At 37.6% G+C, this 22,194-nt stretch overlaps 3 protein-coding genes and 2 non-coding genes across 5 annotated transcripts; 3 read left to right on the top strand and 2 right to left on the bottom strand.

Annotated features, from left to right (window-relative positions):
- Positions 1-7,151: 7,151 nt before the first annotated feature.
- LOC121756648 lies at positions 7,152-7,346 on the top strand. Its single transcript, XR_006041027.1, has one exon. It is a non-coding gene; the product is annotated as a U2 spliceosomal RNA (small nuclear RNA).
- Positions 7,347-7,568: 222 nt separating this feature from the next.
- Positions 7,569-9,685, bottom strand: LOC121756498 (transmembrane protein 53-A-like). The gene is made up of 5 exons (XM_042152052.1): positions 9,541-9,685; positions 8,572-9,378; positions 8,380-8,485; positions 8,094-8,293; positions 7,569-8,004 (listed from the first exon to the last, which is right to left on the bottom strand). The coding sequence occupies exons 2-5, from the start codon at positions 9,309-9,311 to the stop codon at positions 7,734-7,736; spliced, it is 1,317 nt and encodes a 438-aa protein (XP_042007986.1). The 5' UTR covers positions 9,312-9,378; positions 9,541-9,685; the 3' UTR covers positions 7,569-7,733.
- Positions 9,686-10,995: 1,310 nt separating this feature from the next.
- LOC121755759 (glyceraldehyde-3-phosphate dehydrogenase A, chloroplastic-like) lies at positions 10,996-12,812 on the top strand. Its single transcript, XM_042151133.1, has 4 exons — positions 10,996-11,209; positions 11,289-11,587; positions 11,787-12,031; positions 12,128-12,812. Exons 1-4 carry the CDS (start codon positions 11,060-11,062, stop codon positions 12,628-12,630), a joined length of 1,197 nt encoding a protein of 398 aa, XP_042007067.1. The 5' UTR covers positions 10,996-11,059; the 3' UTR covers positions 12,631-12,812.
- Positions 12,813-12,901: 89 nt separating this feature from the next.
- Positions 12,902-16,517, bottom strand: LOC121755760 (serine/threonine-protein phosphatase 2A activator-like). Its single transcript, XM_042151134.1, has 3 exons — positions 15,883-16,517; positions 14,486-14,981; positions 12,902-13,338 (listed from the first exon to the last, which is right to left on the bottom strand). Exons 1-3 carry the CDS (start codon positions 16,508-16,510, stop codon positions 13,329-13,331), a joined length of 1,134 nt encoding a protein of 377 aa, XP_042007068.1. The 5' UTR covers positions 16,511-16,517; the 3' UTR covers positions 12,902-13,328.
- A 3,112-nt stretch (positions 16,518-19,629) lies between these two features.
- On the top strand, positions 19,630-19,825 carry LOC121756588. Its single transcript, XR_006040972.1, has one exon. It is a non-coding gene; the product is annotated as a U2 spliceosomal RNA (small nuclear RNA).
- Positions 19,826-22,194: the final 2,369 nt, after the last annotated feature.

The raw sequence follows: 22,194 nt of genomic DNA, 5'->3' as shown, positions 1-22,194 counted from the left end.
GAAGACCTAATCAATCACATGTGGGCGAAATTCGGCAACGAGTAGTGGTTTTTTTAATTTTTAGGATTTTAATTATGTAATTTTTAATTTTTAGGATTTTAATTATGTAATGTTTAATTTTATTGTCATTTGTAATATTTATTGTGGTTTTTAAATGAATTTTAATATTATGGAAATGTTATTGTTTAATTGAATTTTAAATTAATTGTGCTCGTCCTTGCGGAAGAGCACAGTTGTGGGTGTTGTGCTCTTGCCAGAGAGCAGGCATGAATAGTACCGCCCGGGCCCACAACCGTGCCGCTGGTAAGAGCACGGTTGTGGATGCTCTTATGGACATGTGGCTATGGTGCAAAACTGCTCTAGTGAGTGAGGTCAAGCTCAAGTGAAGTAAGACCATCCACTACGCTGTCTCTATACCGTCCCTTAACTACTATTTGACCACTATTTGAGGGCCCTACTGTCCTTTTTTTCCTCCATCCCTTAACTAAAGGACGGAACCTGCAACGCTCCGTCCCTTAATTACTATTCATTCAATTTCATTTTATTTTTTATTTCCAACCCAATTCAATTTAAACAAACACAATTCATTAAAATTAAAACAACATTACAACATAAAATAAAAATACAACTTAAAATTTTAAAAAAAACATAATTAAAATCTTAAAAAAATAAAAATGACATAATTTAAAATATAATTTTATATGGACATCCTTGAATGTTTTATGTTTCACTTTCGATGTGGGACAAAATCATTCTTGGACGTCTCTATAAAAGAGAAACAACCAAGAATGATTTTGTCCCACATCGAAAGTGAAACATAAAACATTCAATGATGTCTCTATAAAAGAAGAACAACCAAGAATGATTTTATCCCACATCGAAAGTGGAACATAAAACATTCAAGGTTGTCACTATAAAAGAGAAGCAACCAAGAATGACTTTGTCCCACATTGAAAGTGGAACATAAAACATTCAAGGTTGTCACTATAAAAGAGAAGCAACCAAGAATGACTTTGTCCCACATCCAAAGTGGAACATAAAACATTCAAGGTTGTCTCTATAAAAGAGAAGCAACCAAGAATGACTTTGTCCCACATCGAAAGTGGAACATAAAACATTCAAGGTTGTCTCTATAAAAGAGAAGAAACAAAGAATGACTTTGTCCCACATCGAAAGTGGAACATAAAACATTCAAGGTTGTCTCTATAAAAGAGAAGCACCCAAAAATGAGTTTCATAAATTCGCAAGCCCATCAAATATATGTGGGCTATTACGAATTTCTTGTATTTAATTATTTGTAAAAATTGTTTTTAAATATAAAAACAATTTTTATAAATAAAAAGTATTTTTTTTAAATTCGATTTTTTTTAAAAAAATTGATTTAGTGCGTCATCCGTGACGACGCCCACTCGCGGGCCAGCGAGTGGGCGTCACGCATGCATCGGGGGTGCGCCACGTCGCCCGGGAGCGTGACGGGCCGGCGCGTCCCTTGTCTCGCGGATACGGGCTACGGGACGGGCTGGGGACGGGCTACGGGACGGGACGAACGTTGCAACGTGTCCCGCGGCGGAACCGTCCCTCCGGGACGGAACGCGAGCCGCGCGCGGGACGCGTAGTGGATGCTCTAAGTAATGGAAGGATTGGAGACTGGAGAGAGTGGAGTAGCGGCAGGAGTAATAGAGGTTAGCCGTTGGAGGCTGGATTGCTCGATCAGTAATGGAGGAGAACATGTATTGAAATAAATATTGGAATTAAATAAATAAAAGTTATTTAAATGATAATATTGGCATTATCTATTTTAATCTATTATTTTAGAAACTCTATCAAACAACATAAAAAAATAAAACGAATATTTCTTAATGATATCATAAACCAATAAATTATTCCTCCTAAATTATAATTTTATAATATAAATAATAAAATCCAACCCTCAAATTAAACTCTATTCAACTGAAGAGAATATCACATTTACAAAATTATAAACTAAAATCTTAATTACACAATCCATACTATAAGCCCAAACAATAGCCCAAATAGCATACATAAACCAATATTCCTCAAACCCTAAATTAATTGAGTAGGGTGTTTAGCGGATTCCCTTCCCCACACTCGCCGCTCCTCCTCACCCGCCAGCCGCCTCCCCTTCCTCACCCGCCAGCTGCCATGGCCGGCGATTCCCTCATTTCCTCCCTCTAATCGGTGGAACGGCTGAACACCAGCTTCCCGCTAAACATCAGTCTCCCCGCCGCCGCAAGCCACAAAACTGCAGTCGTGCCTCTCGGCCTCCATATGAACCAAATCCATCTATCTCTCTCGCTCGTTGTCTCTTTCTCCCTCGCCGCCCCGCCTGCACAGTCGCGTCGCCGGCGAGTGACGCCGACTCTTCTCTCTATCTCTTTCCTCTTTTCTTCTCCTCTCATCTCTCTCCATTTCTTACGCCACAGCCGCTGCTGCCATCTGCTTCCACGCTGGCGATGATACAATCACTTTCCGGCGGGTAAAGATTGAATCTTTGGAGATCGGCGAAACGGCGGCTGGAAATGCCATGATAGGTGAAAAAAACAAGAATACACAAGGGAGAAAGCAAGATTAAACATTGCTGCAAAGAGAATGGGAAAGCTCAAGCTACTGTTTCATTCAATTAATTCAAAATGCTCAAAGTGTCGTTACATATATGCGGCATAGGAAACATCTAGAACTCTACCATAATCCATCTAGTACAAGTTAAAAATAAGATTACAAAGTTAATCATAACAAACTCTGCTAATCTACTTCCTTCTTTAATCCATTTAGCACCACGTCTCTCCAAGTACATTCATGGTCCCGCATCTTAACTGTGAGCATGGGTACAGTCACGAGCTGAGCTCGTGAGGTGTTGGCTCGTGCGATGACACCTTGCTGTGAGCTGTCCCTTGTCTTTTCTCATGTACGACTTTCAAGCGAATTCCTCACATGCATATCTTCACTTTTCTCATGCAACAAGGCTTGGTTGATCAAGCCATCGGTTTGGTTGATCAAGCCATCTCCTTCAACACGCTTGATCGATGGCTTGATGAAGCTATCTCCTTCAACACGCTTGATCAAGTCATCGGCTTGGTTGATCGATGGCTTGATCAAGCCATCTCCTTCAACACGCTTGATCAAGTCATCGGCTTGGTTGATCTTGAGACTTCTAACATCCCCCCTCAACCTGAGGGAAGCTAAGGAAACCACACCGAGTCTGTTCGTAGCTTCAAGAAAGGCTATTGGCTCAGAGGCTTAGTGAAGATATCAGCCACTTGATCATGAGTAGGAACATGCCTGAGTTCAAGAGCCTTGTTGAGCACTTTATCTCTTACAAAATGAATGTCAAGCACAATATGCTTGGTCCTTGCATGGAGAACAGGGTTAGAAGCCAGAGCTATGGCACTTAAGTTGTCAACCCATATTACAAGAGCAGATTTAATAGATAACTTTAATTCACTAAGAGTAGACTGTAGCCAAGCTACCTCAGCTGCAGCATGAGCTAAGCTCCTGTACCCAACCTTTGTGCTAGAGCGAGCTACAACGGTTTGTTTCTTCACACACCAAGAGATGAGGCTTCTGCCAAAATAAGTGCAGAAGCCAGTAGTAGATCGCCTATCATCAAGGTCTGCTGCCCAATCTGAATTAGAGAAGGCAGATAGAAGACCATTTGATGGAAGAATTTGAATTCCAAAATCCAAAGTACCTGATAGATATCTCAAGATACGTTTGACAGCTCTCCAGTGAGTATCAAGTGGGGAAACTATGTATTGGCTCACCTTGTTTACAGCATAGTTTATGTCAAGCTGAGTGATGGCTGCATATTGGAGAGCTCCAACAATACTTCTGTAGAATTTGGCATCAGATACTGGGGAACCAATGGTTTTACTGAGCTCACAACTAGAGACCATAGGAGTGGGGCAGCCCTTTGCACCAGTCATGTTGGCCTTTTTCAATAGATCCCTGATGTAAGATGACTGACACGGATGAAGACCATGCTCAGTCTTGATGATTTCAACACCAAGAAAGACTAACTTCACCAAGATCTTTGAGAGAGAAATGAGCATTGAGCTGATTAATGACCTTCTTAATAGCATGAGGGCAGTTACATGTGATGAGCATATCATCTACATAAATCAAGAGATACATAGTTTCAAGACCAGTTTTTCTGATAAACATTGAGGCATTTGCTCTAGACTGATTGAATCCAAGGGAAAGAAGCACTGAGTGGATGGTGAAGAACCAAGCTCTGGAGGCTTGTTTGAGCCCATAAATAGCTTTGTTCAATTTAAACCAGGTGAGGCCCCCCTTGCTCAAAACCAAAAGGCTGTCTCATATAAATGTCTTCTTTTAACACACCATTAAGAAATGCATTGAGTAATATTCCAACTAAAAGAGACAACAATGGTGAGAATCAACATGATAGTTGCTGGTTTGACTACTGGACTAAAATAACACATGATATTTAATCTAATTAATCCATAAATATAGGGATAGATTGTGCCAAAACAATTTATTATAAATAGAATTTAATAAATATTGCCAAATTAAAAAATTGAATATTGAGCGAAATAAGATAAAGAAACCTAAAATCTTAAAACAGCAAAACCCCCAAGGCCCCGATAAGTAATTTCTTAACATCAAATAATTGAACAAAAATAAATTACAAAAATGTAAATAAAATAAACTGAGCTAAAAATAATATCCTCCTCCATCTTCTTCTCCACATTTCACTGCCTGCAATTTCCAGCAACTCCTCCATGCTGCATCTGTTACTTCCGGTAACTTCTCAATCTTCTTAGGAGTAATGTTCATTTTCTTTCTTCCTCCAACAACGCATTTGCTGGACTGTCGCTGTGAAACCTTCAGTTCATGACGACGATAGCACGTCTGAGGCAGCAACACATGAGAATCACCGCACTTTTTTTCCACCACGGTCATTACAATTTTAATTAACAGAATTGGTATTTATAAAAAATTTAGTAGCTTTTGGCATTCTAATTTCTTTTATATTCTTCTCTATTGACTCTTAGTGATTCCAATTTAATTTATTATAAATTAAAGTAGTACTCCCTTCGTCCCGGCTAAGATGACATATTCCTTGGTAGGCACAAAGTTTTAGGAGTTATTGGTTAAAGTGTTTAATTGGAGAGATGAAAAGTGGGTGAAAGTATTAAAATAGAGAGAGAAAGAAAGATGCATATTTTAATAGGAGTGAAAAAAAGTTGTTGGGTGTATTAATTGGAGAGATAAAGTTTCCAAAAAAGGAAATGTTTCATCTTCGTTGGGATAAATTTAAAAGGAAAACGTGTCATCTTAAGCAGGACAGAGTGAGTAATAAAATGACATAGAAAATTTTAACCGTTCTCAATGAAAACTTTTTTAATCTGAACCAAATGTATGTAGAAGTTCAATCACTACTCATATTATTAGGTTTTATTGAATTAAATTTAATTCCAATGGTCATTGTCTTCCATTTATTAAAGAAATATACTATTAGTTACTATTAGAATTCTCATAATCACACGTTTTACATTTAATCAGCCATTTTTATCTTTGATCGTATTAATTTTTAACTAAAATGATATATTTCCATAAATACCCCCAAAACTCCCCTTTTATAAATGTATAGATTTGTTGGAAATAAAAATAAAAAAATGAAATTAAATGAATAGTTACGGGATGAGATGGTTAAGATATTGATGGATGCAGGTGTTTTCTCTTAGTTAAGAGATGAGGTAAAAAGTGCAGTGGAGCCCATGAATAGTGAAGGAATGAGACGATGAGGTAAAAAGTGCAGTGGGGCCCATGAATAGTGAAGGGATGAGACGGTTAAGAGACGGTATTGAGACACGGATGCGGATGGCCTAAGGGTTTTGTTTTTAAACAATATTTATATTTGTATGTTGAAAATAAATACATTCTTACACTATACAGTGCATTCATTATAGACTATGTTACCTTAAAAATGTGACAGATTAAACAGGGGTTTTTTCTTCTTTTGTTCTAAATTAGAACTTAGGTTCCTTATTTGTTCTGGACATTTTTTTTTGTTCCGGATTTAGGAGAGACGCATGACCCTCATGCGTCTCCTTTTAATGAGACACATGACAGTCATGCGTCTTTCATAGAGACGCATGAGGGACATGCGTCGTTAATTTTTTAATTTTTTTCGGGCAAAGACGCATGAGGGTCATGCGTCACTGGCAAAGACGCATGATCATCATGCGTCGCTATTTCTGACCTGGTTCAAACAATAAATGAAATAAGCACTTCAAATGCGGTGATGATAAGCACGTTGGGTGACATGACACCTGAACCAATAATTGCTAGTCCACTAAGATAGGTAAACTCCTAGAGGGCTGATTTTCTATCCGACAAATAAAGGGTGGTGGACCATCCTAGCCTATCACGTTATTATATTGTGAAATGTGTGGTCAAATCACTGGACAAATACATAAAATAAGGGGAGGTGGACCATCCTAGCCCATCACATGATTTATGGTGTCAAATGTGTGGTCAAATCACTGAACAAAACCAACAAATTAAAGCAATAAAAACCACTGACAACCGGAGCGAAGCAACAAAAATAGCGACGCATGATGATCATGCGTCTTTGCCCGTGACGCATGACCCTCATGCGTCTTTGCCCGAAAAAAATTAAAAAATTAACGACGCATGTCCCTCATGCGTCTCTATGAAAGACGCATGACTGTCATGCGTCTCATTAAAATGAGACGCATGAGGGTCATGCGTCTCTCCCAAATCTGGAACAAAAAAAAGTCTAGAACAAATAAGGAACCTAAGTTCTAGTTTAGAACAAAAGAAGAAAAAACCCGATTAAACAGCTACTGTTATGGCTATAGCACAAGTATAATAGGGATACGCACCACCTCACACAAATAGTAAGCCACAACTCAACATATCATAGCAACACAAACTTCACCGGTGAAAGGAGTCTTGCATTTTTAATTATCAAGTTTTTGCAGATCTAGTGTTAGTAATTAATAAGGATTTAATTCGAAGAGAATAGGTCTCCAGTTTAAATGGGCAGCCTAACTGTTTGTAATTTGTCCCACATCGAAAACTTAAAAATGGATTAAGCAGATACATTCCAATAAAACAAAAATCTGAAACATTGATTAAGCATACCTTTCTCGGCCTTTTGGCTAAGATCAAGTGTAGTATCTGTTCTTATCAGTTTAATATCTGATATGTGAGTCATTGACTCACACGATATTAAATTTATTTTTTGAGGGGAGAGTCCGTAACGGCAGCTTGCTGCTGGTGCTCTCAAGCGTCGCCTTGGTGTTGCACTACTGCCATGGCCAGGCGCACCCCACCCAAGTCTTAGTTTAAATTTTGTCTTTTTCATATTCTTTAATTTCAGGCAGTTGTGTAGTTAGTCTAGACTTTGATTTTTGTTGCCGTTAATTAATCAGATGTATCATTAATCGAGACTTGGAAATATGGGTCGAAACTTAGTCCAGAATTTTATATCTTTACTGAAACTTAGTGTTCTATTGAAGGAGCTTTATGAGTGATATTATTACAGTGCAAGAAAAAAAAAAATTAGAAAATGCACTTTCGGAGTTTGCATCTGTTAAGCTACTAACAGTGTCTCCTATAACAACAAAATGTATATACTTACAATTGTCAAAGAAGAAAACATGGAATATGTATGGTTTGATTTTTAAATGCAAGAAAGAATCAAGTGAATAAAAGTGTATTTAAGGAGGAGGTTTGCAGGTGGTGAGCACACAATCCTCCATAAATTGAGTGAGCTGAGAAGAATAGAGTTCAGGTTGATTCCGAAAATGATCAACATGGGGCGTCGAGATGAAGTTGCACGCTCTAACCTCGTGCCCATTCCTCCGTTGATTCTCGATAAACGACTCCACAGACCCTGCAGGGATCACCTTGTCAGCCGAGCTGTAGATGTACAGCTGCGGACACCTTGGCTGCTCCGATGTTAGCAGGCTCATCACATCTGAAAGCCTCCTGCATTTTCACAAAAAACATAAATCTAAGTAAGTCGAATAAACAAACGTATGAGATGAAAATGAAAACAAAGGTGAAGCTAACAATACCAGTTTATGGAAGGGTGATTTAGAACTACTCCAAAGACCTTCTCGAGAAGTAGAAGCAGAGCTGCCTCAGTCATGCCTGGTTTGACCTCGAACGAGGTTCTGGTTCCGATTGTTACCTCTGTCTTCGGTTCAATAACGGAACCCTTTGCTGCAACACTATTCTTCTTCAGAAAAGCAGCAGAAAATCCAGAAGCAAAAACCTACAAATACAATTAATATGTGTTAACAAGGAAAGAGACATCAATGGAAGTCTATAATATGTCCCGAAAATGCTAACTAATTCTACCTGTGGATCGGGGACTGCAACGGGAGCTGAATCCACAACACAACCTCTGATCCTCCCAGCCAGATCAACATCCTTACTCTGAAACTTCTCCAAAATGACACCATATCTACAAGAAGAGGGCAATATACATCAATCAAGACACTTGTTTCACACAAAATCGATGGATATCGAATCGTACAACCACCCACTTACGTGAGCCATCCCGTGTTACTAAACGTGTGAAACACCAAATTCTTGCCAGGCTCCTCATCCAACCAATCAGCAAGATGGTTCACCAGCAACTCCACATCCTTCTCCACCTTCCCCCCAGCTTGGTACCTAATCAGCTCCGACATGGGAAACGTAAACGTAATGGCATGAAACCCCCGCGACGTATACCAATCAGCGTATCTCTTGAGGTGCCTCTGCTTAGCACCTAACCATCCTAGCAGCACCACCACCGTCCTAGACTTTGCAGGCGAACAATCCGACCCTCCCGATACATCGATTGCCCTAGGATCAGGCAAATGCCATCGATATAAAAAGTCCGATGGCAATGCCGGGGCCCTATACGTGTAGGCAGCCGGCTTGGCCGAGTTTGCCAAATCGGCTGACTGGTATGAGTTGAGTAAGGCCGGGGACGATGCCACCAAAGAATAATTAGCATTAACATTACCAGAGGGGATTGGTATGTGTAAATTAGGAACGGGGACTCGAATTCCGGCTACAAACGACAGTTGGGATAGCTTAGAAATAGGAATTTTCGACACCCACAATGAGGTTGGATCATCTAAGGAAGAGCATGAAGGGTTCGATTGTTCCAAGGGAGAAGAAGCGTCTGACGATTTAGACGGCCGCAATTTGTCATAGCAATCGGTGGAGACAGAGGCAATTGCGAAAGCAGACGCCGCAAAAAGCGGCCTTTGTAAGATTCCGTACAAGGAACCCATCATTTTGTTACAAATACTACTTCACAGATTTAGAAAAGGGGGAAAAGAAGAATCTTGAAGGTTTATAGCCCTAAAAAATAGAAAGAAAGAAACAATTGGGGGTTAACGAAATGTGTTTGAATCAAATTAAACAGCCCTACCTCCAATAAAACAGGGGACAACAACATCAACAACAAAATGCAGCAGGAAACAGCTAATTAATGGCGAAATCTGCAAAAGGTCGGTACATTACCTGATTTTTGTTGGAGGGTTTGAAGAAATTTAGGAAATGGGCAGTCAATTTGAATGACAGCCCAAGGCACGCAGTCGAGAGTTGAATGCGCTGTTAAAGTTTATATGTTCTTCAACGCGTTCTGAAGAGAATAAATTTCAAACAATTCGCACGTTTGTACTCTAGTATATAAGCAACAGTATTAGTAAAATTTGAAGGTTTCCGAAATACTTTGAATATATGTGGTGCAGCTACACGCAGATGACGTGGAATTTAGTACTATAACTTAAAAAACTTTACATTAAAATTTGTTTAATAAAATTATTATATATGGTTGTTATAATATAGCTTTGTTACACGTATTGCACGTGGTTTTGAAGCTAATAACTGTTTTGAATATAAATTAGATTCGGAAAGAGAGTGGAAAGTACATTCTTAGCATCCAAAAATGATGGAAATTTCTTGAAAATCGAATTTGGAGATAAGAATATTTTAAAAGAATATAATGCGGATATTCGCAGTCCGAAGGAATATTGTGAATGATCTTTATCTAACCATATTAAGCTTGGTTCAATTTTCAATTTTTCTTTCATAATAATATCGTGATATCTTTTTCATCATTTTGTACTACTAGTATAAAATGTGTACTCCTACCGTCCACCAGCTCGGCTATTTCCTTCAAATAAGGTAAAAAAGAAAATTAAATTAATATTATGTAGAAAGAGTTTGGTAACCTATGCAAAAAGTACTAAAAAATCACTATACAAAAAATACGGAGTACCACTACATAAAACACACAAAAAATGAAAATAATAATTTACAAAATTTGATGATTTAGTAGAAAAGTTTGGTAGTTTCCCATTCGTCGTTGGGCCTATAAGTAAAATAGGCCTTAATATACCGAATAGTTTCGTAGCTGAGAGTCTGATCTCCACTTATTAATATAATCAAGTTTGGGCCTTAATAAGCCCAACAATAGATACTCTTCCCATCTGTAAAACGTTAATGGAGGGTTTATTTTTCAGTGATTAGCTACATGATTTATTTTTCTATTTGTGTTCATTAAATTTCAATTAAAACTTATTAATTCTCAATAATAATTTCATTATAGCAAAGGCAAGAATTGAACTCATTTGTGCGCACCAAATGCACAATACTCTCATACCTTTTTTTTAAAAAAGATTGTTACCATAGAGGATTCGAAACCACTATTTAAATCCACTATAGTTAGTTCATCAACTCAAATTTATTAATCGCAATCAGAATTTAATTAGAATGAAAGCATAACAAAAGTAAGTCCTAAAATTGAATAGTTAGAATCTAAATTTAATTTAGTGACGACAAAGGAAAAAAAGTAAGATTAAATGACACAACACAGAGACATAGGAGAGTGAGACAATAATAGAGAAGCTCAGCCATACAATGAGACGAGAGGCTAACATACCATCAAAAATCTGATCCATAAACAGCTTACCATATCTCATCTATATATCCACTACTTAAACTTCCACCTCAACTGGTGTTGCTGCTGCAATCAATCATGGCTTCTGCTGCTCTTTCATCTCTGCAGGTTGGCTGCAGCAAAGGCTTCTCCGACTTCTCCGGCCTCCGCAGCTCCTCCGCCTCTCTCCCCTTCCCCAAGCGCTCCAACGACGACTTCCTCTCCGTCATCGCTTTCCAAACCTCCGTTGTCAGTGCCTCTCATTAATCTTCCCTTTTACTTAATGCTCTGTTTTTATTATAATGTGTGAGATTTTATGGAAATAAAGGTTGGTGGTGGCAACAAGAGGGGAGTGGTGGAGGCCAAGCTTAAAGTGGCTATCAATGGTTTCGGTCGGATTGGGAGGAACTTCTTGAGGTGTTGGCATGGGAGGAAGGACTCCCCTCTCGACGTCATTGCCATCAACGACACCGGCGGCGTCAAGCAGGCTTCCCACCTCCTCAAATACGACTCCACGCTCGGCATCTTTGATGCCGACGTCAAGCCTGTTGGCACCGACGGTATCTCCGTTGATGGCAAGGTCATCAAAGTCGTCTCCAACCGCAACCCTTCTAACCTCCCGTGGGGGTAATAATTCCCCTTTCGTTTCTTCTATCTGAAGTACACATTAGTATGATATTGTCTGTTTTAGGCAGTGCCTCATGGTTTTCTTTTTAGACACTTCCAAAAAAGTCTGATACTAATACAGTTGGGGTAGCCCTTATATATTGCTTGCAACTTTACTTATTCTTCTATGTGGGATGTGGTTTGACTCTTTGCGTTATAGGGAGTTGGGCATTGATCTTGTGATCGAGGGAACGGGAGTGTTCGTGGACAGAGATGGCGCCGGGAAGCACATCCAGGCGGGCGCGAAGAAGGTGCTCATCACCGCTCCCGGCAAGGGTGACATCCCGACCTATGTGGTTGGTGTCAACGCCGACGACTACAGCCACACCGACACCATCATCAGCAACGCCTCCTGCACCACCAACTGCCTCGCCCCATTCGTCAAAGTCCTTGACCAAAAGTTCGGTGAGTTCTTTTTACCTCTTTGGTTTTGGGTTGAGTCAAGGCAATTGCCAAAAACAAGTGATGATGTTGGTTTGTTGGTTGGTTGATGAAATGTAGGTATCATCAAGGGAACTATGACCACCACCCACTCCTACACCGGAGACCAGAGGCTGCTCGACGCTAGCCACCGTGACCTGAGGCGCGCGAGAGCGGCAGCGCTCAACATCGTGCCAACATCCACCGGTGCAGCCAAGGCCGTTGCGCTTGTGCTCCCCCAGCTCAAGGGCAAGCTCAACGGCATTGCTCTCCGTGTCCCAACACCTAACGTCTCCGTGGTGGACCTCGTGGTGCAGGTTGAGAAGAAGACCTTTGCTGAGGAAGTGAATGAGGCTTTCAGGGCGTCCGCCAGCAATGAGCTCAGCGGCATCTTGTCCGTGTGCGACGAGCCTCTCGTCTCAGTCGACTTCCGCTGCAGCGACGTCTCCTCCACCGTGGATTCGTCGCTCACCATGGTCATGGGAGATGACATGGTGAAGGTGATTGCTTGGTATGACAATGAATGGGGATACTCACAGAGGGTGGTTGATCTTGCTGATATTGTTGCTAACAACTGGAAATGATGAAAGGGCTTCTTTCCTAATCTTTTCTATTGTTTGTAGACTACTCTTGTTTCGTTTCGAAATTGTATTGGTGAAGCAAACAATTTTCCATCCTGCTTATTATATACTGTATTACATACTTCCACTTTTCTTATGCCTACCTAAGCATGTACCATAATAAAGATCAACCATTTATTTGAACATGTTCATCAAGGATTCTGGCTTATCTGCTGTTTCATTTCAAGTTCATGGCAAAGAGTCCTAGCTAATTTCTAGCAATAAAACTACTATATCTCATCAGATCAGATCCTATTTCGACATATGGTCAGCATTGTCCAGGAAACCTTAATCTCAAGAAAGTAGAAATAACGAAAATAGATACAATACTCCCAATAACTACAAGAACATTGGGTAGCTATAAAAGTGTAGAGTTGTGGCATATGCGACGGCCAGCATTTCATAAGGGAGTACAGACGATACGATTATGATGTTGCAGTAGCATCAAAGCTTTGAAACATAAACCTGGAGCCGCAGAATACGACTCACTGTTGTACTAAGGAGAATAGTATGATTCTGCAACATTGAGTAGCGGCAAAAGTTTCAACAGGATGCAATATATCCACAAAATGCAATAACAGGAGACAATAAATTGGACTCTGTGTGCATCAGATAAGGACCCTCCAGAACTTAATTCAGAAACAATTTGCATTTTCCATCTCTCATTCCGGCCTGCAGAAATGAAAACGACAGTGAATCAACAATACCAATTGTTTGAATAATGAAAAATGTCGTTGAGTCAAATGTCTTCAGCTACCAGGATGTATATTTTCAACTTCATAGAGTGAGATTTTTATCATACACTAGTCATAATCATTAGGCAAAGCAAAAACAATCACAATAAGGGCTCTTGATTGCAGTTACATGCCCACCAGCACCAATGTAGTTAATCAATTATACTAAACAATAAGCTAGTAAAAATTTCAGAACAGAGTAGAACATCAAATAACTGATGAAAAAGAATCATCTGCTTTCTGATTCGTTCAAAGAAATGTGTCCATGATAACTTTGGGTATAAGATAAACATACCATTGCAAATTATAGGTGATGGAATTGAAGAGTTTGTAAGGATAAATTTTCCTTTGGCAGACAATTCATATGATTCTGGTTTAAACTACAAAGCCAGGAAAACCATGCAGCACAAATATGCATTAATAAATTACATTAATTCATTCTCTAACCGAATAGTACCTAAAGTTGTTCGAATAGTTTTTTTTATGTTCCTCTTGCATCTTCTCTTAGAGTGTTGCACTTGAGGCTCCAGGAGCCTTTGCCTTTTATAACTATGACGATTAAGGGAAATAGAAGGTACAGCTGATGTACTGTGAAACTTGATGCAAATACACTTCCCCTAATGTAAATAGGTATAAATTATTCACCCTGCATTGCATACCTAATTCATGAAATTAGTGATTTTACCAATCATACAACAATGTTATGCAACACATACAAGGTGATATCATTTCTGGCATTTCTTGTCACATACTAGAAGACATTTTCATATCTGCGGCTATAAGCTTACCCTATAAAAGGATTAGAGCACAAATTTTATCCTGGGAATTTAGGGTAGGGAAGTTACATCTAAACCAAACATCCAAGTCAGCCAAGTCAGCAATATCCAAAACAGTATGTATTTGTCCATTCCATATTCAAGATAAATAGTATTAGGTATTCCATATCTTAGCTTCACTGGATAGTTTTCAAAATAAGAGCTAATGAAAAGTAAATAAGATGAGAACAACTGAACAAAAATGTAACCCAAAGTACTAATGCAATATATCGAACTGTAAAAGAAGCTAAAGAGTCAAATACCACATACCATTTGATAATTGAACCAAAGAGAAAGTGCTGCATAATAGGAACCTTCTCCAGAACTTCTACTTTATACATCTTTAGCAGCCCACCGTTCACCTTCTTCCAATTAGGAACACCGCTAATGTCATCCAACATAGGTGAATGCTCAGCAAACAACCCCTTTTTCACCTTCTTCACAAAAACAATACAGGAGAGGTACAAGTATTCATTACAGAAGTTCTCTAATATATCATCATTATGAATGGACTTTGGCTTCATATACTTGTGATCAATCAATTGAGATGACCCAAATATGTATGGCAAGAAATGGTAGTCATCAAGTCCCCACACACCATGGGATCCTGCAGGCTCTAAGCTATAAGTGATTTGTAATTTTCTCATTAACTCCATGTATTTGAAGAATACTCTTGACACCAAGGCTTGATAATCCTCTTCTGACACAACACCTAGTTTTGCCAAGCAATACAACCATGCTGCAAAATTTGTCTCATGGCCAGTTCCTATGTAAAAGAGGACCATGGTTAGAAGATCCCATCATTAGTTTTAGCATTGCAACAGATAACTGGATAAAGCAAACACAAATTCTACTAAAATAAACAAATAAATTTACTATCAAGTTCACATCAGTGCATAATATATCTCACTAACAAACATACAAATCAGACTTGTACATATGTATCGGGTTCTAATAACAAAAATCCAAATATTCTGATTTTGTCCATATGAAACATCAGTTTTCCATTAAAAAGAGGTTTAAAGTGTGAGTATGCGCCTGCTACAAATTTCAGAATCAATTCCCTTGAAGACCGAAAACTATAAACAATATCTGTGCATATGCATATGCATATGTATGAAATCATTTTGTGATACTGGAGATCATAAAATTTGGACTTATAACGGAGTATAATTTAGTATTGAGATGTGCCTAGCTGCATCTTCGAACACTTACTCAACATACAAATTCAACAAAATATCAAACAAGCTAAAGGTATTCAAAATATCTAACTTATAAACAAAACTATACCTTTAATTAATAATGTATAGCATGCACAATGCTTCTCTTTTTCCCAGTCTGATACTTATCAGAATAAAGGAAATGTTGGAAGAATAACTATCACAATTCACCCCGAACACTATTGGATTTTCTCTTACTTTCACAAAAGGCATCAAATACTTATGAATCCCAATTTTATACTCCACTACTACTTATTGCACAAATAATCGCTGTGATACAAAAACTAATACAGTGACAGAGAGATAAAAAAACCTTAAGAGGTACAGTTTAGAAGTGCAAGACCATGGCATGAATTTCAGTAAAATAAACTCTTGATGAATAACGGCATCAATCAAATATACTGAGAAAAAAGTACCAATCCAGAATCAAAGAAACATGTTTCCTACCATAATCGATTCGCATCGCATTGCCAAATCCATCGGTAAAATACGGCACAATTTCCACGGTAGCGTCGCGAAGCTGAAGCGGCAGAAACATGAGCATAAACGCCTCAGCCTCGGCGCTCATCCGCTCGTGCCACACGCGGTAGGAGACGTTTCCGTAGCGAGCAGTCTGCGGCGCGGGAGGGATTTCGTCGACAAAGTCAGTCAGTTTCTGGAGAATCGAGACTAGGGTTTCAACGGCGGGGGAGACGTGGCAGGGATCGGAGAGTTTGCGAGATTTGGTGGATTCGGAGAGGGAGACGACGAAGCCGAGGAAGTTGCGGAAGGAGGGGGAGGAGTGGAAGGTGGAGAGGTCGTCGGGGGAGCGGATTCGCTTGGAGGGGGCGGTGAATTGGTGGGGGAGAGTGATGGGTTGGACCTTCTCGGCGTGGGGGACGGGGGTGCGCAAGATGGTTTCTCTGGTGTTGGTGGGGGAGGGGGGGAGGTTGACGGCGGGGAAACGGATGGGGATGTAGGAAGGGGTGTCGGAGGGGGGCGGAGGGGTGGGGAAGGCGGCGGGTCCACCGCACTTGGCGCAGACGGATGAGTGCGCCTCGTGGTGGTGGTGTAGGTGGTCCGGTGAGGGTTCCATTTTTGGCTTCTGCTCACTGTGTCACAAATGCTAGATTTTATAGTTGTGATGGAATTTCGTTATTATAGATATGGTTAAAATTTTCTTCTTACTTATACTATTAATTTTACTTTCACTATTATGTAAAATATTTTCATTTATAAAAATCATTTTTCATTTTCATATACTTTATCATTCATCCATTATGCTATTTAAAAAAAATAATGTTTTCTCTTATTTTACCAATTATACATTTTATGTGACTTCAAAAATATCACATTTTAAAAAAATAACATCCTACCATTTTTGTCCACCCAATTTATGAGATTGATGGCCATGATTATGTCGCATCACCATCCAAAATCTATTAAAAAAAATTGAAATATATAGGGAAAGGTTATAAGGTGATCTGCATCTCTATCTCTTATCCGTCTCTTAACCGTCTCATCTCTTCACTATTCATGGCCCCACTGTACTTTTCAACTCATCTATTAACTAAGAGACAACACATGCATCCCTCCATCTCTTAACCGTCTCTTAGCCATCGCATCCCTTAACTATTCATTCAATTTCATTTTTTATTTTTATTTCCAACAAATTCAATTAATAAAAACACACTTCATTAAATAAAATAAAATTACAATTTAAAATCCTAAAAAAACACATAATTAAAAAATACATAATTAAAATCTAAAAAATAAATAAAAAAGACATAATTTAAAATATTAGAAATTTAAAATTACACACTTAAAAACTACTTCGCCGACGAATCATCCCCCGAAGTCTATTGAGCAACTTGAAATGTGTTTTTGATAGGTGTAGAAATATGCAAGTTTATTGAGCAACTTGGAGTGGCATATTTTCCCGTTTGGAAAGTCTTTCATTAGTTAATCATTTATTTTACTTTGTCAACATCTTACAAAATCAAAAATCAAACATGCAATAATTGTATTAATACAAACAATATACATTTAATGTTTTTACTATTTTGTTAGTAATAATACTAAATCAAAATTTATACTATCGTCGTCCAGAAAAATAGACGAATTTACCATTTTGGGTCGTCCACCAAAATTAAACCATCTAATTATGGACATTTTAAAACAAATATTAACCCTACACGTCATCCTAAACATGAATCCTTTTTTCTCTTATCTTTTACATTATCAATTGACCATTAAAACTCATGTTATTTACAATTGATTAGGCCATCTTAATTGAAATAAAAAATTAAACTCGAGGAAGATTACCAATGGTTTAGTGTTCAAAATAACTATGAACAAGAAATTTTGCTACGGAGTTGTGAAGGACTTTCGTGACTTGCATTTGAGCAGGTCTGACAATTGTTGATGCCCAGTCCTCGATGAATAAACCACGAGAGTCTCTTGATATGCTAGGCATGATTTTTGAAAATTTGTAATTTGAATATTTATTTTCAAATTTTACATTTGAAAAAAAGACTAAATAATAAATATATTACATTCACAGTATTAATATCATTATTTAAAATACAGGGGCTGTAACGAGAAAAACGATGGCTATGTACAAAATTATCATCGGAATTTTACCTTAAGCGACATTGGGTCAGATTGTGCCGGAGAGAGAGGACTAGTTTGTAGTATTTCGCCACCTCTAGTCATAACTAAAAGATGTAATGAAGTACAAAATTTGATTGTATAAACTTACTTTCTAATTTCGAAAGAGAAACTAACTAAAGGAAAATTGCCACGATTTACTAGCACCAACGCTAGCCGCAAAATTAAGATTGGCAAAATTATGTAAGAATAATTTAAATTTCTTTACTAAGAGTGTTAAAACTAGTAGCACCAGTGGTCTAGTACTAGAATAGTACCTTGCCACGGTACAGACCCGAGTTCGATTCACGGCTGGTGCATTGAATTTGTGGGTTGCGGTGAAGAGTCATTTGCGCCTCGTCCATCGGATAACGTGGACATCTGTCCTCTCATTTGTCTGCTCGTCCGCTATTGTGGGTGGTCGACGGACAGGAGCATTTTTTTATTTTTTATTTATTTTTTTATTTTTTTTAAAATTTCAACTCTATATATCCAGCTCGTTTCACTTCATTTCATTTGCACCACGGACCGGCTAACACATGTATTATCATGCACAACAATCGTCGAAAATGGAGGCCTAAAACAAAAACATGAGACCCCCGTTGCTCGTCCGCTATTGTGGGTGGTCGACGGACAGGAGCATTTTTTGATTTTTTATTTATTTTTTTCAATTTTTTTATTTTTTTAAAATTTCAACTCTATATATCCAGCTCGTTTCACTTCATTTCATTTGCACCACGGACCGGCTAACGCATGTATTATCATGCACAACAATCGTCGAAAATGGAGGCCTAAAACAAAAACATGAGACCCCCGTTCGGCTAGCGGCAAACTATAAAGATTCAAGGCATATTAACATGTACTTTGTTTAAATTGTTGTTTTTTTTGTTACATTGTACTATTTTAATTTTTTTTATTTAATAAATTATTATTGCACTTTCTCCATCCGTATTCGTGTCGAAATTTTAATTCCGTAATTGCGTATTTGTGAATTTGTGATTTTTTATTATTGTGTGTGTTCGTCGGGATGTCCTAGTGCTTGTCCACTATTGTATAGGGGGATGTCCTAGTGATGTGACAGCGGGGTAGGAAGTCCTAGTGACTTGGTAAAATGTGTTTTTGAAAAGTCCTAGCGCTAGTCCGTGCGGAAGTTCTTCCTACTGTAAATGCTCTAGATATCACAACTTTACTTTTAGTATTGGACGACACAGAGATGACTCATGCAAACCTTCACTTTTGCACCTCAGCTGATTCAACTCATTGCATTAACCAGGATGTAAGAGCAAAATGTGTAAGCAAACCAATTTATTGGAGTGCCAATCGCCTAACAGGACTATAGATATTGGATTACCAAATTATTCCGCCTTCTTCCAAAATCAGACACATTAATCTCTAAACTTGCTTCATAATCCCTAATTTGTTGTTAATGTGGGTCGTGGTGCTGTTATAGAGCAAATGCAGTTAGAATGAATAGCAAAGTGCCATATAATTTCCCACATCGGAGACTTTAATATAGATTTCATACACACTTTCCATTAAAACAAGAATCATTTGGCGTGATTAAGCATACCTTTCTCGGCCTTTTGGCTAAGATCAAGTGTAGTATCTGTTCTTATCAGTTTAATATCTGATATGTGAGTCATCGACTCACATGATATTAAATTTATTTTTTGAGGGGGAGAGTCCGTAACTGCAGCTTGCTGCTGGGTCTCTAGAGCGTCGCCTTGGTGTTGCACTACTGCCATGGCCTGGCGCACCCCACCCTATTCTCAGTTTAAATTTTGCATTGGGCTCTCGATATGTGAGGCTGTTGAAGATGTGGTGAGAGTGAATGTGCCATAATGCTGCCTGGACTTCTTCAGCATGGGGATTTCACTCAAGTTTGAGACTCAATTGTGCTAATTTCTATTCAGACAACTATGTTTTTACTTCTTAGCTATGTATATGCTTTTAAGTGGAGTACTTCTTAGCTATGTGTCTAAGCACTTCTAACTTAATTGCAAATGCTAATAATGTCTTTAAAAAAAGTTAGATACACTGCAATGTAGATGATGACGAACAAGAGAAGCCATAGTTCTAATCTTATAAATGTTAAATCTAATGACTAAAATCCAATCATTTTCTTAAATGTTGCAATTATAGAATCTCAATAGTTTATAAAATTGGAATTGCTACCGAGAGGAGATAAGATTAGCATGGCTTTATTTTGTATACGAGAGCAATGAATTTTAAATTGATTTCTAGAAGCATACTTAGCCATCTTTATATGGAAATGACTCAACTATGGAAATGATTTCTAAAAACATACTTAGTCATCTCTGAATAAATTATAGAGAATAAAGTAGAAAGTGAATAAAATAGAGAGAATAAAGTAAGAGAAAGTAAGTAAGAAAGAGAAAAAAGTTATACTTTATGTGGAAATGACTCAATTATAATGAAAATTCCTGAAATGGAGGACGAAGAAAGTACTTGAACTTCTGGATGGTCAATGGTTGACCTATCATGGACAACTATCGTAGTCATCTTTGCCCAACTCGTCAAAGCTTTTTTATCAACAATATTGGGATCCTTAGACCCTTTCTCTTATTGAGCTTTGCGGTAGTATACAATTTTTAGATTGTAAGGCATCGTTTGGTAGCTATGTCATGTTTCGATTAGATATGATATAATTCATGATAGTTATCATAGTTTTGATTAATCAATTTATATTGATTGGGTGTTAGATAGCTTAAGATAATTATGAGTTATCTTATTTAAGTGTTTGGTACAACAAGTTACAAATAGAAATAAAATTATGATTGTCAAAATTATCCTTAAATTAATGACTAAACTATCCTTGAAGAAAATTGATATCTCTTCTATGGCACACTCTCTAATGACAAATCCAAAAAAGCCGAACTCGTGGGATCGAAAATATAATTAAAAATATTATAGTATAAAATAAATTATTATTATATATATTACAATTTAATATTATATTATCTTTTTTAAGTCATGGTAAAAAAAACACGTCACACAACTTTATACATAATATATTGTTTAGACTAATATAGAAATTTTAATATTTTGAAATATTTTATTTTAAAATTTGTGAAATGTTATGTAAATTGTTTTAATCATTTTTATTATTTTAAGTACGCTTTTGTTAACTTCTAATTATACCAATAATTTTATTTGTAATATTATAAATACTATTATTTTTAACTAAAAATGGATGGGTAAAAAGGTATTTTACTAATATTAACTAGGTATATTAGATATGTAACATAGGCAAATGGTAATTATAAATGTGATTGAAACATAGGTTTTTTAGTGGGGTTTGTGCGGGCCGGATACCAAATACGGCTATGCAGATTGTTAACATAGCTACCAAACACACAAATAAACTCAAATTACTCCTCTTATCTAGACGTAACATAGCTACCAAACGGCCCCTAAGTATTACTCCATCCGTCTCATAGTAGATGTCACACTTTGGAGATGACACGAGATTTTAGGAGATGTTATTTTGTGTGTTAAGTGATGAGAGAAAATATAATTTTATAATTGATGTGAGAGTGAACTTTTTCTAAAAGAGTAAATGTGACATCTTTTGTGGGACAAACTAAAAAGGAATGTGTGGCATCTATTATGGGACGAATGAAGTAAAATTTAGAGGAATTATGAGTCAATATTGAATAATACTCCCTCCGTCCCCAAAGAATATGCACTTTGGGATCGGCACGGGTTTTAATGTAAAATTGGTAAAGTAAGAGAGAAATAGAGAGAAAACGTAATTAAAGTATTGTTAGTGGAGAATGAGTCTCACATCATTAGAGAGAAAGACTTTCCAAAATTAGAAAGTGCATATTCCTGTGGGACGGACTAAAAAGAAAAGAGTGCATATTCTTGTGGGATGGAAGGAGTTAAATATCAAGGCTTGAACATTAACATCATGAGGTGAAGTAGTTGTAGGAATTGTGGTATTTATTGATCTAGCTTGTAGTTCATAAATTATTGTGGTATTTTATCCAACATTTTAACACCATAGCTAAGAGTGTTGATCATGTTTGAAAAGCAAATTTTGTTTAGTAAATTCTCTAAGTTGTTTGTGTTTGTTTTTTTGTTTTTTTGCTTTCGTACCATTCGAAT

Source organism: Salvia splendens, chromosome 11, assembly GCF_004379255.2.
Source record: "Salvia splendens isolate huo1 chromosome 11, SspV2, whole genome shotgun sequence".
Taxonomy (NCBI): Eukaryota; Viridiplantae; Streptophyta; class Magnoliopsida; order Lamiales; family Lamiaceae; genus Salvia; species Salvia splendens.
The sequence above is the reverse complement of the archived record's forward strand: the minus strand, read 5'-3'. Positions and strand labels throughout refer to the sequence as shown.

Bases quoted from the DNA above. Each gene is read 5' to 3' on its own strand.
- LOC121756498 (XM_042152052.1), bottom strand. From the start codon at position 9,311: ATGATGGGTTCCTTGTACGGAATCTTACAAAGGCCGCTTTTTGCGGCG. The intron at 8,486-8,571 runs GTAAGTGGGTGG...CTCTTCTTGTAG, and splicing joins AGTAACACGGGATGGCTCAC to ATATGGTGTCATTTTGGAGA. The intron at 8,294-8,379 runs GTAGAATTAGTT...TTGTATTTGTAG, and splicing joins TTGCAGTCCCCGATCCACAG to GTTTTTGCTTCTGGATTTTC.
- LOC121755759 (XM_042151133.1), top strand. From the start codon at position 11,060: ATGGCTTCTGCTGCTCTTTCATCTCTGCAGGTTGGCTGCAGCAAAGGC. The intron at 11,210-11,288 runs GTCAGTGCCTCT...ATGGAAATAAAG, and splicing joins TCGCTTTCCAAACCTCCGTT to GTTGGTGGTGGCAACAAGAG. The intron at 11,588-11,786 runs GTAATAATTCCC...TTTGCGTTATAG, and splicing joins CCTTCTAACCTCCCGTGGGG to GGAGTTGGGCATTGATCTTG.
- LOC121755760 (XM_042151134.1), bottom strand. From the start codon at position 16,510: ATGGAACCCTCACCGGACCACCTACACCACCACCACGAGGCGCACTCA. The intron at 14,982-15,882 runs GTAGGAAACATG...TCTTTTACATAG, and splicing joins TGCGATGCGAATCGATTATG to GAACTGGCCATGAGACAAAT.